Here is a 17,158-nt window from a genome sequence, read left to right as displayed (position 1 = left end):
TGTTTTACAAATGAGGAAGCTGAAGCCTAGAACAGTTAGGTGACCTCATGCTTGGGGGTGGGGGGTGGGGCCAGTGCTTCTAATATCTGCCTCTAGAGTGGATCAGTCCTAACAAGAGAATGTCCTTCATTTTTCCAGGCGTGCAGATTACTGTAAGTCAATGTTTTCCATGAGTGTTTAAGACAAACACCACTTGTTTAAATGTTTGCTTGCCCTGCGTTTTACTCAACTTGAATGAATCTGACAAGTCAGAGGATAACTGGACAAAATGACTGGAACAGTATAGCCGAGTAACTTTCAAGCATGGTAGCCCTTCCATTCGTGCATTCATTCACTCACAAATATTTACTGAGTGTTTACTATGCATAAGGTATTTATCATAGACTCATAGAACTAGAAGGGATCTTAGAGTCAAACGCCTTCACTTTTTTTTAAACAGATGAGGAAACTGAGGCAGACAGAAGTTAAGTGACTTGCCCAAGGTCACACAACTAGTAAGTCTCTGAGGCAGGATTTGAATTAAGGTCACTGAATTAAGGTCCACTGACTTAAATAACCAATTCTTAAAAGTGTTGTCAAGGGGATTCATCAGAGCATCAAGGCACCCCCAAAGTCATCTAGTCCAATCTCCTTTTACAGATGAGGAAACTGAGGCACAGAGAAAATTGACATGACTTGCTCAGGATAGCACATATAGTAACTGTCAGCTTTGAATCCAGGTCTTGTAACTCCAGATCCAAAGCTCTTTTCTTTTTTCCAGAGGAAATAATTTCCTACAGACAAAAAACTCTCCCATCCCTTGAAATTGTTTAAACTTCCTTAACCAGAGACAAAAGTTTTTACCCCCTCTCTCCCCTGCTTCAGAGATGACTTAAAATTCATATTCCCTTGGGAAAGGTAACACCTAGACTTAAATTCACGTTAAGGTATAAATGACTGACTTGTTGCCTTTCCACAAAAAGATGTTTTGATATAGACAAGAGGTAAAAAGTCAAAAGGGCTTGTCTAGAGAAGGCTGACTAATAACCATAGAGATTAGCTTAGAGTTGTGAATTTGGAGTTACAAGATGAGTTCAAAATCTAATTCTTCTCTTAACTACCTTGGACTCTGTAGGTCTCAGTTTCCTCATTTGTTACAGAATTGCTTAAATCCCCTTCATCTTAGGATCTATAATCGCATTATCTTGGATATCTGAAAAGATGTGGGGGCCTTGGTCACTTAAAGGGGAGATAGGGAAAGGTGAAAGAAAGGAGAAGCAAGGCAGACAAACTTTCGACTCATGATTTACTTTCAGTCTGGCTCTGTGTTAAGAAGATCATTTCTGGAATGTAAAACTACAAATTTTTCATTCTTTTTAGGTGTTTGATTTAGAGAAAGTCTTTTCTTCTCAAGCTATAATGTAATTTCACTAACAGCTAGTATCATGTATCCTCTAATTTATATTATATCCTTCCTTAAGTCCTCTTCTGAAAATAATTCACCTCATCATACTGGCCAACTACCTCATGTTGACAAAACCAAAGGACAGACACAAATCAAACCTATACAGCCAATCCCAGCTGTCCCATTCCATCCTCAAACAAAACAAAAAAAAAACAGTCTGGGGTCAAGGGTCAGGACAGAGATAGTTTGAAGATTAACTATTTGGCTCTGATATTTGGGTGACTTTCTGTATGGTGTAGGAGGCACAGTCCAGCTTGGGCATAATAATCCTCAAAGGGAGAACAAGCATCAGATACAAACCAGAATGTCCACTGAGGTGCTATGAAACATTGGGGCTCAAGAGTGGAACAGCCCAAGATGTCCAGAGTCAAGATCTTGACCTTCAACAACCTCAAAGGTTTGAGTTCCCTGTTTTGTGGCAAGCAGATAAGAGGAAGTCCCGGGTGTCAGCAGATGATGCCAGAAAGAGCATGCACTGGGGGTTCCTGTGTTCTAAGAAATAGGAATAAATCCTGTAAGTAAATATGTGGTCATTCTTGAATTAAGAGCAATGAGTATACGTAAGAATCCTCTCTATAACGTACTGACAATGTGATATATTGTCGGTACATTATACGTACTGTACAATACAATATATGACAATATATTATATATGTATAGATATAGATATATACATATATATAATATATGAAGGACAATATAATGGCATTCTTATTTACTTAGTGATCTCAGATGAAGGGGAATTTATATCTTCTTGAGGCAGCCCATTCCACTTTGGAACAATTCTAACGGTTAGAAAGTTGGAGTTTTTCCTTCTCTCATGCCAAAATTTGCCTTTCTATTGCTTCTAACTTTTGCTCTTTGTTCTGTCCTCTGGGGTCCATCAGGACAAGTGTAATATCTCTGGTCCATCAGGACAAGTGAATTGTCTCTTCTAAATGATAGCCTTCAAATATTAGAGGATAGCACTCATGTTCTCTCTAGGTCCTCTTCTCCAGATTGTAGCTAATCCTTATATTGCTGGCCTCCAGTCCAACTACTATCTTTGTTACCCTCCTTAAAATGTGCTTGACAATTTCCTTCTTAAGATGTGGTTCCTAGAACAATAGTCCAAATGTGTCCAACCAAGACAGAGTTCACTCAAACTATCACCTCTCTCATTTGGGATACTATGCTTCTATTAATGCATAGAATTAGCTTTTTCCAAGCTTATTTCCTCAGCTGTAAAATTATGATATTTATACCTCTTAGAATATAGAGTTCTTGTAAGGACTATATGAAACCATAAGGTAACAATTACATTATGATTCTAGGTCCTCTTTGAACCTTGATCCATCTTTCAAGGGTTATCCCTTTGCTAATTCTTCTATGGGAACCTTGAGCTACTCCTTGTCCCTCAAATGCACCTTTTATGTACTCACTCCTTCTTGTCATACCATTCCAGCTGCAAGACTAAGAATGTATTAACTTTTTGAATTCCTCTGTGACACTGACCTTCTGTTCTTTTCCCCTCAGAAGCACCATCTCAACTGTGGCAGGGTTTTACTTTCATCCTGATGATGCTATCATACTACCTAGCTGAAATCATGTTTAGTAACTTCCATTTGTACTTAGAAAGATGAGGATGCGTGGTTGGTTTATGGATTGCTTATGGATTCTGCCATATGGAAAGAGTCCATGAGATGGCTAAAATGGGTATAATATTTATTCAAGGAATACTACGCATTGGGGCTGGAGAGGCAAATAAAACGTAGGACCTTGGACAATAGGACTGTGGTCTCAAAACTTACTGTCTAATGGGGTAAGGGACATGCCCACATATAACTCTGATATGAGGAAGATGGACCCAAACAAAACATAATGAAAAGTTTGAGGTAAGAAATAATACTTTCTCTGGGGGGCACAGTAAGGGAGCTTAGGAAGAGCTTCATGGAGAAGGAAGCCCCTGAATTGGATCTTGAAAGAAGGAATAAGCTTTTACCAACAGAAATGAGGTGAGGCAGAGGACAAAGGAGTGCATTTCAGGTGTGGATAATGGCATGGACATAATCATGGAGGCAAGATAGGACAGGAGTCCAAAGAGTAGTCCCATATGACTGGATTGCAGAGTATGTAAAGAGGAGCAATATGAAATGAGTCTTGGGAAGACAAGTAAGAGCCAAATTGTGCCACAGTAGATAGAGTGCCAGGCCTAGGGTCAGGAAGACTCATCTTCATGAGTTCAAATCTGGTCTTTGACATTTACTAGCAGTGTGATCCTGGGCAAGTCACTTAATCCTGTCTGCCTCAGTTTTCTCATCTGTAAAATAAACTGGAGAAGGAAATGGCAAACCACTTCAGCATCTTTGCCAAGAAAACTCCAAATGTCACCAAGTGTTGGACATGACTGAACAACAGCAGCAACAGCATTCCTGGGCAAATCAATTAACTTCCCTCTGCCTCAGTTTCCTTACTTGTAAAATGAGATTGGACTTGACAGCTTCTAAAATCCCTTCAAGCTCTATGATCTTTTGATTTTTTAAAATATTATTAGAAATATATATGTGGAGAGAGCATGTGGACTAGCCCAGACAAAATTGTAAAGGAGAGAAAAGTTTGTGTTTTCGGTTTCTATATCACCTTCTCAGTGCCATGGTATGAGACATTTCTAAGCCCCATAACTCAAGTCTTACACCCTGCCCTCCACTTCCTGCACCACTCTTTAGTACCACCAGTCACTGGTTCCCCAATTGGATATGCTTTCCCTTTAGCATGGCTAGCAGATGATAGGAAGAGAACTCCATCAGGTTTTTAAATTTCAAATCTGGGTCTCTTGGCACCAGACCCTAGTACATCCCTTATCAATGGCTTATAATTCAACAATTTGGAATTTTGTAGAGGTGTGTGTTCCCTTCACCAGCAAAGGTCACAACTCCTCAATAATTTAGGAGAAGATTGTGAATTGTTGTTGCAGCAAAAAGATTCATACCCAGCTACCAACTGGGTGATGATCCTCTCTGAATTTAACTAGGATGGTCCTTAGAGAGGAAACAATCAACAGCATGGTCTTGTGCTGGAAACCTTTCCATATCCGAGTTTAACGACTGTTGGCACATGACCTAGAGTCAACTCCATACCATCACGTATAGGAAAAGTTAAAGAGTACAATTTAAAAATAAATATATTTGAATTGATTTTATTCAGCTAAGTTGTTGTTTGTTCTCTATTCTTGAAGAGGACGGTGACATCAGGAAGATGATGACAAAACAAGCAAGTGAATTGGATTTAAGTGAGGGAGGGCTGTGTAGACACCAGCTTCACTTTATCCTTCAGATCCATCTGAGTCCAGTGACCAGATACACATCAGCATATTTTTTTTGACTAGGTTAAAGAGGCCATTCTTCCCCTCATTTTTTTTTACCTAGCCTTAATCAGTGAAAGGGTATTACCTCAGTCAAACTGAGACCTACACAAAAGACCTTAGCTTTAAAAGGCCAAGGTCTTCCACTTCATCTGGGACCATCTTTAGTCACCCTTGTTTGTTGAAGACAATGAGACATTTCCTGAAAGCTCCAAAACCTAAGAACCTCACTCTCTTATCCTCTACAAGAGGTCCCTCCCTACAGTAGGACCCTAGTACCACTCATTACCCTGGCTTGCTACCTTTAACCCTCCCCCTTCTATCGGCTAACTTAGCAAGAGAACAACAAGGACTCTTCTTGGCTCTTTGCCAATAAACATTAATAGTGGCCCTATACTTCATCATCTTTGGTCTGTGCTCATGTCATTCAGGGACATCAGGGCACCAGGGATATAACATTGTGACCAAGTTCTATAAAAGTAACACTAAAATGATAATCAAAATTATGCCTGAGACATTAGCAATAGATATCAAATAAACTCAAAAGTTTGACAGACAGAAAAAATGGTTTTTAGGTGAGAATCATAGGGAGCAGGCAATAAACCCTCATCTTAAGTTAAAATGCCTTTCCAGTCTTGTTTCATTCATTCATTCATTTATTCATTCATCCATTCATCCATTAATCACTTATTAAGTGCCAGCCAGTGTGCTAAGGAAAGAAGACACAGACAGACTCCTCAGGAGTTTATTCTCTATTAGAAGGAAACAACATGTGCATAGAAAAGGAAGCACAAAGTGTATGTATGTATGTATGCATGTATATATATATATACACATGTATGTACAGATATATACATCACTTAACCACTGCTTGCGTCAGTTTCGTCAACTGTAAAATGGAAATAAAAATAGTGTCTACCTTGCATGGATGTTATGAAGCTCAAATGAAATAATGTTTGTAAAGCACCTAGCAGAGTGCCTGACATAGTAGGCACTTAATCAAGGCTTATTCTCTTTACTTCCTCCAATATATGTAAATATGAACATATATGCATGCATATGTATGTGTATATCTACATGAGCATGTACACACATATGATGTATACATACACAAAGTTGGTGCAGAGTAATTTGGGGGAGGGAAGGTTGTTGGCAACGATGGGGCTTTTTAAGCTGAGCTTTGAAGGAAGGAATTCTGAGGCAGAGCGAGACTGGAGGGCATTTCAAGGATGGTGTGTGTGTGTGTGTGTGTGTGTGTGTGTGTGTGTGTGTGTGTGTGTGTGTGTGTGTCTGTGTGTGTGTGTCTGTGTGTGTGTGTGTGTGCATGTAGGGGGGATGATAAGCTTCTGCAAAGGCAGAGACAAGGGGTAGAAAGGTTGAAATGGAGAGTGGCAAGTAAGGTTACTCTGACTGTAGCGTGCGAGGATTGGCCATTGGGCTAGAAAAGTGGGCTGGAACCTCATTGCGAAAGGGTTTTAAAAGCCAAACAAAGGAATTTGGTATTCTTTTTTCTCTAGAAGCAAGAGGGAAACAGCAAAGCTTCAGACCTGTGCTTTAGGGATATCAATGACCAAGTACTGCTCTCTGTTCCTCGTCTCTCACTTCTGCACCTTTGCATGGGTGTCTCCACGTGTACTCCTTCCCTCCGCCTCCAAGAATCCCTACTTTCCTTAAAAATCCAGCTCAGGCACCATCTCCTAAGAGAGGCATCTCCTGACAGCCCCATCCATGGTTATTTCTCCCCCTTGAAGTTGTTGTCATATAACCTTGTTTACACATGATATTTGCTTCTCCATAGATGGGTAGTATCTCCTCAATTAAGAATATGAGTTCCTAGAGAGCAGGAACTTGACCATTATTTCTTTGTATTCCCTAGGGTCCAGCACATAGTAGGTACTATTTTCCTTAATTCTACTGAATTAATGAATGTATTTAACCTTGAAAATTGGAAAAAAACCATAATAAATGTGTATATATGTATGTATGTATGTATGTGTGCATTCATATATACATATACATCTCTCTCTCTCTCTCTCTCTCTTTCCCCCTACCTAATCTTACTTGAGCCTCACAACCATTGTAAGAGGCAGGTACTGGAGGCTATCACAATTAGCAAATGCAGAAATACACCTGAAAAAATTAAGCAATTTGCCTACTCTCCTGAAGTTACTTGGTATCAGAAGCAGGATTTGAACCCAAATCTTCCGGATTCTAATTCCAGTTTTCTGTAGTCTACTCTATCTTGCTCTGCCAAATAATGGGCACTCGGGATGGGGGAAGGGAGATGGTTGGTGGGGTGGTGCTACTCAATGTTTAACTACTGGCTCTCCAAAAGAACTAAGTAAACATGATCCACTTTTAAGCTTAATTTGCATTATTAACATGCTTTCCATCACTTTCCAAGCCTAGAAATCAACATAACAATAAATTAAGCCCTAAATTGTAGTGTTTACCATTTTGCAAGGTATAAGTGCTCACAATGAAAATTTAACAATCTGCTCTCAAAGCAAGTACCGAAAATGTTACTTTAATTCCTTTTCTTTTATCAGAGTGTTCAATTTCTGGTCTCATTTTACAGAATCAAAATCCAGATGATAGCTTGGTTTGCCCAAGGTTCTAATGCTTCAGGTTGGCTAATGGGGTGCTTGGCAGAATGTCTTTATCAACACAGTCTACTCTTCTCTGGATTATAGTACATCCGCTCTGGACGAGCCCACTGTCTGTACCAGGAGGCACTCAGCAATCTCCTATCAATATCCAGTGGAGAGACAGTGTCTACGATCCTCACTTAAAACCCTTGAAAATCTACTATGAGCCATCTTGTTGTCTTCATGTATGGAATACAGGATACTTGTTCCAGGTTGAATTTGATGACTCTACTGATGGATCAGGTAAGTAGTAACTGGCACCTAATGGCCTAATCAATAGTAGCCATTTTTTCCTTCCAGGTCTCCTTCTTACCTGTTTCTCCATATTTCTCCCTGTTTGTGGATGGGGGGAGTCTGGGAGGAAACTCTGAGATTGAGGGTCTATATTTGACGATGTTAAGAGGTCTGAGAAAGGTCTCTCTAATAAAGAGAAACCTTGGCCTTGGGTCAAATTATCATGTACCTTGAGCAGTGGTCTTCAAACTTTTCTCATTGAACACCTGGTCAGTAAAAACATTTTGAGTATTTTGAGTATATGTATATATTTACTTAGAAAAGATACGTAATACAGTGGATAGAGTGCTGGGCTTGGAGTTAGGAAGACTCATCTTTATGAGTTCAAATTTAGCCTCAGATACTTTTACTAGCTGAGTGACCCTGGGAAAGTCCCTTAACCCTGTTTCCCTCAGCTTCCTCATCTGTTGAATGATCTGGAGAAGGAAATGGCAAACCACTCCAGTATCTTTGCCAAGAAAACCCCAAATGGGGTCATAAAGAGTTGGACATGTTTGAAACAACTGAATAACACATACATTTACTTATGTATTAATAATGTCTGTGACCATATCAGTCATCAAGTATATTAGAAGACTTACATAAAATAGTTATTTTATTTTATTTATATTTTTAAATTTTATTTTTCATTTTTAACAGTTTATAACAGATAAAACAATTCAAACTTTTGGTCAGGTGATACTTCTTTTTAAAGCATTTACAATATGGACTACAAAAGAATATTTTTTTTTAAATATTAACCAAGACACAAATAATATTTATGTTTGCTAACTTCACAAGCTCTTGACCTAATTGTCTCCACAGTATTGCTAAGAATTAAAGGACCCTAACTTATTGTTGTTAGTCTAAAGTCCTAAGCCTAATAGCTTAATTTTAGACTTAACCTCAGATATTCTCCTACCAATAATCTATAATTTAATAGATCTGGTATTAAGGTGACAAACCTTTAGACTATAGGAAATTGCCACCAAGAGTAGGGACATTGCAGGGAAACAATATCTCCCCAATTTTATGTCAATTCCAGGCAGGAGTAGATTGTCAGCTTGTATTCAGTCAGTTTTAAAGTCTGCCAGGTGTCAGTGGGGAAATTATGTCAGGAGAATCCTACTTCAGCCCAGGCTGAACAGCAGCTCTCCCACCTTTCCCACCCTTCCTTCCCTTTTCCCATTCATACCAGTATCTCACAGGTTTACTGGCATCTTGGATTGGAGGCTCAGATGGCCTTTCTTGCTATCCATATCTGGAGTTAGACTCAGATCAGTCACTTAATAGTCCCATAGCATCTAAAAATGGCAAGTTCCAATAACTTGATTATAATTTCACTTTGGCTAAGGAACATCTTTTGAGGCAAGTCTTAAGTGGCTTACATGTCTTTCTATACATGTTCTAGTTCCTGATTAAATAGCAATCATAAAATCAAATTTACCATTAAAACCTTAACTTTTCCATCAATGCCAAATTTTACCAGAGGTTACCTTCCTCTAGGAAATTTAGACTGAAATTCTTTTCCCTAAACTAATGATGTCATAGATTTATTCTCAGTAATTAATTCAGTCAATTGTTTTAATACTAATTGCTTTTTCCTCACTTTGTAACATGTTTAGTTTTTCTCCCCATCACTCCCCTGCCCTCGTTTCCTAATACCTTGCATTTTGATTACTCCTTCCCTCAGCGTACCCTCCCTTCTATCACACCCCACCCTTCCCTTATCCCCATCTTCTCTCTGTTCTTGTAGGGCAAGATAAATTTCTATTACCCATTCCCTGTATTTCTTATTTCCCAATTATATGCAATAAAAATTCTCAACATTTGTCACTAATACTTTGAATTCCAACTTCTCTCCCTCTTCCCCTCCCTCCCCAACCCCACTGAGAAGGCAAGCAATTCAATACAGACTAAATATTTGTTTTACAAAAAACTTCCATAATAATCATGTTGTGTAATACTAACTATATTGCCCTGTGTCCTACTCTATCCCCACTTGTTTTTCCCCCCTCAATTGACTTTGTCCCTTCCCAAAAGTGTTTATTTCTAGTAACTCCTTTCTCCCATTTGCCCTCCCTTCTATCATTCCCCTCACCCCACTTGTTGCATCCTCCCCTACTTTCCTGTGATGTAAGATAGATTTTCATATCAAATTTAGTGAACATGTTATTCACTCCTTCAACCATATGTGGAGAGAGTAGCTTCACTTTTCCTGTCTCCCCTTCTCCCTTTTCTCCTCCATTGAACAAGATTTTTCTTATCTCTTTTATGGGTTATAGCCTGCCCCATTCCATTTCTCCCTTTCTCCTCCCAGTATTTTCCTCCCTCACCCCTTAATTTTTATTTTATGTATTTATTTTTGTGTGTGGATATTATCTCTTCTGATTCAACACACCCTGTACTCTCTGTCTATGTATGTGTATGTGTGTGTGTATGTACAATCTCTCCATCTACACAAATAATGAGAAAAGATTCAAGAGTTATAAATATTTTCTTTCCATGTAGTAATGTAAACAGTTCAGCTTTAGAAAGTCTTTTATGATTTTTCTTTCCTGTTTACTTTTTCATGCTTCTCTTGATTCTTGTATTGTAAAGTCAAATTTTCTACACAGATCTGGTCTTTTCCTCAATATGAATGATTGAAAGTCCTCTATATCATTGAACGACCATTTATTCCCTTGAAGTATTATACTCAGATTTGCTGGGTAGGTGATTCTTGGTTTCAATCCCAGTTCCTTTGACCTCTGGAGTATCCCATTCCAAGCCCTTTGATCCTTTAATGTTGAAGCTGCCAGATCCTGTGTTATCCTGATTGTATTTCCACCATACTCAAATTGTTTCTTTCTAGCAGCTTGAAATATTTTCTCCTTGATCTGGGAACTCTGAAATGTGGCCACACTATTCCTAGGAGTTTATCTGTTCAGGTCTCTTTCAGGAGGTGATCGGTGGATTCTTTCAATGTTTATTTTGCCCTCTGGTTCTAGAATATAAGGGCAGTTTTCCTTGGTAATTTCGTGGAAGATAATGTCTAGGCTCTTTTTTTGATCATGGCTTTCAGGTAGTCCCATAATTTTTAAGTTGTTTCTCCTGCATCTATTTTCCGGGTCTATTATTTTTCCAATGAGATGCTTCACATTATCTTCTATTTTTTCAAACTTTTGGTTTTATTTTCGAACTACTTGGTTTATTTCATAGTCATTCATTTCCCTGAACTCAATTCTCTCTTTCAACAAATTATTTTGTTCAGTGAGCTTTTGAACCTTCTCCTCCATTTGGCTAATTCTGCTTTTTAAAGCCTCCTTCTTCTCTTTGGCTTTTTGGACCTCTTTTTCCAATTGAATTAGCCTCTTTTTAAAGCTGTTATTTTCCTCAGTATTTTTTTTGTTGTTGTTCTCCTTTAGTAAGCTGCTAACTTGTTTTTCAAGTTCTTCTATTGCCTGAGCTCAATTTAAGTTCCCTTTGGAGGCCCTGGAGGCAGGGGCCTTGACTTCCTCTGATATTATGACTTATTCTTCCTCATCTGAAAGAATGGGGGGATACACCTGTTCCCCAAGAAAGTAACCTTCTATGGTCTTATTTTTTTCCCCTTTTTTGGGCATTTTCCCAGCCAGTTACTTGACTTCTGAGTTTCCTTGCCTCCAGTTCCCCCAAGCCAGTACTGAGGGCTGAGATTCAGATGAGCTGCTCCAATCCCTCAGAGGCTTTAGGTGGGGGCAGAGCCACTATTCAGTGTGACATTAAGATCAGATGCTCAGGTGGTGGCATGGCTGCCACACAGGGCTCGGTTCCTCGGAGGCTGTACCATGACCTTCAACAATGGATGTGGGCTACTGGCCCCATCCGCTGCCGCCTCCACTGCTGCCACCTGAAGAGGCCTGAGTTATGGGGGCACCCTATTTCCTTCTTGACCAGCCAAAAAAACCCTCTCACTGACCTTTAGAGCCTGTGGGTTGAGGGATCTGTGCTGCTGCTAAAGATTCTGTCCCTGAAACCTGCTCAGTTCTGCTCCTCCCAGTGCCACGTGGCCAAGGCTGGGCTGGGCTCTGCTCCAAATCTGGTGTGACAGACCTTTGCTGTCAGTCTTTCAGGTCACTCTGGGCTGGAAATCTTCTCCACTCTGTTGTTCTGTGGCTTCTGCTGCTCTAGAATTTGTTGAGATTTCTTCTTTTCAGGTATTTTATGGGCTGTGGGAGAAGAGCTAGTCTTTCTACTCTGCCATTTTTGCTCTACCTTCATAAAATAGATATTTTAAATGGATGAGTTAAAGATGAAATAATATTTCATCTTAGAGTTACTAAAGTTTATTGAGGACAACGACTTTGTCAGATATGCATTTAAGGAAAATCTTTTTGGCACCTGGATTGGAGTGGGAAAGACCTGCGGGAGGGAGAGTAAGTAGGAGGCTACAGCAGTTGTCTTTCCAGGTGAGTGGGGATAAGAGCCTGGACTATGGTGGTGACTGTGAATACAGAGAAGGAAACAGATGTAAGAGATGTTGTGGAAGAGACAGAAATGACAAGACCTGGCAACTGATTGGATAAGTAGGGGTATAGAAAGTCAGGAACAGAAGAATGACACAGAGATTGTGAGCCTAGATGACTGGAAATATTCTGGTGCTCTCAAGAGTAATAGAAAAAGTGGGAAGAAGGGTGGTTTTGTGGGGAAAGGTAATACAATAAGATGTGTGATGAAGATCATAATCCATCCTTGACTGTTAATCCTATGCCACTCCCTCTGTCCCACCCAAAACAAAAAGTGGAAAGGATGGATCATGGGCCCAGGGGTACCTGTGGCAGTCATGAAGTGATCTGAGTTGAAGGGGATGAGAATGCTGGGGGAACATAGGCAGAATTTTCCCAATGGTACCCATGCAGTTGCTGCTATAGTTCCTCAATTAAGTAATAATTGTCCTAAGAGAAGGACACAGTTCAGAACAGGGAAGGTTAATAGCTTATACAGTGGAAGGAAGGGGCAGAGTAGGGGAGTGTAAAGGGATATGTTTAAGTGGAATTCTTTTGGAAATGAGTCCCATCATTAAGAGGAAGAGAAGATGGAATCTACCAGTGAGCTGGTAAATTTTTAACAACTCATTGAGACAATCTCCATTATTAACATTTTCTTCATCACATTCTTAACATTTCTTCATCACATTCATCACAGTCTAGAAATCATTAAAACAATAAATCAAGCCCTGATTTGTAGCAATTGCTTTTTTTATTCTATTTTTTAAAATTTATTTTCAGTGTTCTACAATCACTACTGTACAACTTAGATTTTTTTTCCTCTCTCCCCTTCTTTCCCCCCTACCTTCCCCCTCCCTCCCTGAGATAGCATACAATTTTATATAAGTTCTACACATACATTCCTACTAAATACATTTTCACCATTGTCAAGTTATACAGAAGAATTAAAATGAATGGGAGAAATCATATAACAAACTGAAACATAATACAAAAGAAAATGATCTGCTTCATTCTGTGATTGAATTCCTTAGTTCTTTCTCTGGATGTGGAAGGCATTTTGCCTTAAAAGACCATTGGGAATTTTTTAAGTCCTTGCATTGCAATGAAGGTCTAAGTCTACCAGAAAAAAAAAATCCTCACACACTGTGGTTGTTGCTGGGTGCAAAGTTCTCCCAGTTTCTGCTCCTTTCTCTCAGCACCAAATCATATAAGTCTTTCCAGGCCTCTCTGAAGTCTTCCTGTTCATCATTTCTTATAGCATTTAATAGCAATTTCTGAGGTATAAATGCTAAATTTTAAACCACAGAAATTTTAGCAACCAACTCTGAGTCCTTCACATCCTTGGATGTAATGTATTTTCTTGTCTTCCAATTGGTTGGTCACACACCTCTTGGGTTTAGACTACAGTCCCTTTGGAGTCAGACCATGGTCTGAGCTTTAGAGACCACCAGTCTAGAGGATTGCTAGGAGGCCAAAGTAGCTTTAGGTCCAATCCTAGGGCTTAGATAATCATTCAAACAGAATACTGAAAGTTAGAAGAATCTTTGGAGAGGTGGCACTATGTATGGAGTAAGCAATGTATATGGTTGAGAATATCATAGTAAAAGTCATAGTATCAGAGTGAAAAGATACCTGACAGGTCGTAGTGTCTCATTTCAAACTGAGGCTGAAAGAAGTGCCCAAGGTCACACCAGTAAGGCCAGAACTGGGAGTCAAACCTGGGCTTTTTCTCCAAAATCAATGTCCTTTCAATTCTGGATATGGATCTCCAGGCAGTATGGGGCTATATAGGATATGGATTCATGGTAACTTTGTGACTGATTAGGAGTGGGGGCAATCCTCAATTTGTAGTGCATATGATAGAGTAAGTATGAAGGCAGTCTTTGGAGATAGGCACCCTCAGCTTATACCTCCCTCAGAGAAATCAGGTGCATGCTGGTCCAAGTACTGTTGCCCATGGAGAGATTTTAGTACCTGGGAACAGTGATGAGAGGTGGTGTCTCTATTTGAATGGTTGCAGTCTCTGAATGGGGAAGGGAAGTGACAGAGTGATAGGGAGAGGGGAGAACTCAAGGTGACCCAGTGTTCATATATAGATCCTATGTCCCTATGGTATTATAGTAGGAGATAAGTGTCTAGACTGGCTCATGGAGGCAAACAGATTTCCATTCAGTCATTAGGAGAGCTTCTCCTCCCCCTTAGACTTCAATATTTTTGTGGTTCAATGAGGTCACAAATATGGGCATCCCTTCAGTGGTGCAGACTGTCAACCACCCATGTCTTCTCACCCTGTGGGACTCTCACGTCCATTCGTAAATTAATTGTGGCTACAATTTTTCATAAAACCCTGAGCCTCAATTTTCTTTTTTCTTTGTGTTTTTTGTTTTTATTATTTCTGGATATTTCCATCTTCCCACTCCATTGCCCAGTGAGCATCCCTCACCCATATCCTTCTCTTATAAAAAAAAGAAAAAAGCAAATAACTAAGGTAACATAGGCATCCATCATATCTAGTCGTGTATATAACACACCACATATGTAGTCTCCCATCTCTTCAGTGAACGAGGTATATTTCCTAAGCTCTTCAAAGAGCCAAGATTGCTCCTTAAAATTACAGAGATATCAAACGTCATTTTGCTATTATTTTCATTTACATCAGGGCTTCAATTTTCTTTTAGAGACAAAGGAAACACCACTTGGTGAAATTTCCTAAGTCTAGCAATTCTGACTTTCCTCCCTTACCTAAAAATCCCTCCTCCTTCATCTTATGGAATTTTGCGTTTCTCACATGCTCTTATATTCCAATCTGAATTCTATTTATCTGTGTATATATTTAATCTGGTGCTTAGCACAATGCTTGGCACATAGGAACATAGGAGGCACTTAATAAATGCTTGTCGATTGACTGAGTGATCCTTTTTACTATATTGTAAACGCTTTGGGGGAAGGCAGTGTAAAGTGAGCTTTGGGGGCAGAATGTGGCCACACTCCTATGACATAGTTCCTCTCAATGAAGTCCAAGATATCTTCATTTTCTTTTTGGCCACCACACCTCATAAAAAGGTTGACTCATATTAAGCTTAGAGCCCACTAAAAACCCCAGATCTTTTCCAGATGAGTTTCTATCTATTCTATCTTGTACCTGGGAAGTTGATTTTCTTTTTAATCCAAGCAGAAGATTTTTATATTTCTATTTAATTTCATCTTCTTAGACTTTTCTCATCAAGATCTCTTTAAATTAAAAGGACAACTACCCAAAACAAAAACTGAATGTAGTCAATATCTCTTCAGATCAGATGTGATCACACCATGGAAATAATCAGAGCTGGTATTTTAAAAACACTTTATGGTTTATGAAGCACTTGATATACATGATCTCATTTGTAGGCAGAATTCAAACCTAGTTTTTTCCTGTCTCCAAGCCCAGGGCTATTTCCACTAGATAATCGCCAACCCTCCTACCTTTGTGTCATTTGTGAATATGCTGTGTTATTTGTGCCTTCATCCAGTGAGTTGCTACATTAGCCAGCACAGGACAAAATAGATTCCTGGAGCAATCCACTGGGATTTTCCTTCCAAATTGACTTTCAGCCATTAATGACTATAATTTTAATCGTCATTCAACTCCTTCTAAAAAAATATTTTCGTTTAAAATTGGCCTGTTTTTCTTTTTTTTCAGTCACCAAAATTTGTTCCAGTATCTTTCCCTCTTGCCCACTCAGAGAGGCATCTCATATAACAAAAAATTTTGAAAGACAAAAAAAAGAGAGAAAAATCAACCAAACTGATCAATCTATTACAAAAGTCTAAAAATATGTGCAGTGTATTATAGGTAGGTCTCCTGCCTCTGCAAAGAGGTAGGTTGGGGGCATCTTTTCATATTTCTTATTTGGAACGATGTTTTGTAACTTTGAAAAGCTAATTTTTTATTTTTTGGGGGGGTGGGAGACTGTCCTTTCCATTTAAATTATTATAGACTATAGACAGTGCGTATATTGATTTCTTGACTCTGCTTACTTCACTCCACATTAGTTCATATAGATATTTCCATACCTGTTTTTATTCATCATAATTGTCATTTCATATAATTTATTCAGCCATTCCCCAATTGGTGGGCATCTACTCTGTTTGCAATTTTTTGCTATCAAAAAATGCTACTATAAATATTTTGATGTATAAGATGACTCTCTTAGTGACTTGCTTGGAGTTATAAGCCTAGTAGTGGAATCTTATGGTTAAAGAATATGAACACTTTAGACATTTTATATGATTCCAAATTACTTTTCCAGAATGGTTGTACTGACATCCAGCTCCTTCTGAAATAACCTAGCTGTACTATTTTCTAATTCACAACTCTCCATCTTGTTGATGAGAATAAGGAGAGAAACTTCTTCGAATACTTGTTAAAATCCAGGCAAACGGTGTTTCTTGTTTTACCAATCTAATTTCTCTATCACCAAAGGAAATTAGGTAGGTTAGTCAATCATGAACTGGGTGGAGTGTTTAAAAAATTTTATTGATGCTTTTTAAAGTATAGTTATTTTCTGATTTTATTTTCCTATTTCTGCCATTGAATCCTACTTAAAATATAGGAAGAAAAATAGTTAAGCAAAGTCATGCATCACAATGACTAAGTTTGACATTATATGTGATGCTACCCATTGTTCAGTCATGTCCAACTCTTCACTGTCCCATTTGGGGTTTACCTGGCAAAGATATTGGAATGGTTTGCCATTTCCTTCTCTTGCTCATTTGACAGATGAGGAAACTGAAGCAGACAGGGTTAAGAGACTTGCCCAGGGTCACACAGCTTGTAAGTCTTTAAGGTCAGATTTGAATTCATGAAAGTGAGTTTTCCTTTCTCCAGATCTGGAACTCTATGCACTATGGTGCCACTACTTGTCTATAACCTCTCTAATGAGAGGAGGAAAGTGTTTTATCATCTAGTCTCCTGGCCAAGGGTGGCCACTATAATTAATCAAGG

General features: G+C 38.9%; 1 protein-coding gene across 3 annotated transcripts in view; it reads left to right on the top strand.

Moving 5' to 3' along the window:
* The first annotated feature begins 1,655 nt into the window (after positions 1 to 1,655).
* Positions 1,656 to 17,158, top strand: part of CA5A (carbonic anhydrase 5A) — a 52,054-nt gene continuing 36,551 nt past the window's right edge. For 2 of the 3 annotated variants that reach the window (XM_072636283.1, XM_072636282.1), the window contains exons 1-2: positions 1,656 to 1,958; positions 7,478 to 7,675. In XM_072636283.1, coding sequence (XP_072492384.1) covers positions 1,766 to 1,958; positions 7,478 to 7,675 — 391 coding nt within the window. In that variant the 5' untranslated portion in view covers positions 1,656 to 1,765. The remainder of the gene's footprint in view (positions 1,959 to 7,477; positions 7,676 to 17,158) is intronic. The other variant, XM_072636284.1, reaches the window with a different exon arrangement.

The sequence above is a fragment of the Notamacropus eugenii genome, chromosome 1, assembly GCF_028372415.1.
Source record: "Notamacropus eugenii isolate mMacEug1 chromosome 1, mMacEug1.pri_v2, whole genome shotgun sequence".
Taxonomy (NCBI): Eukaryota; Metazoa; Chordata; class Mammalia; order Diprotodontia; family Macropodidae; genus Notamacropus; species Notamacropus eugenii.
This window is presented reverse-complemented; position numbering and strand designations above follow the sequence as displayed.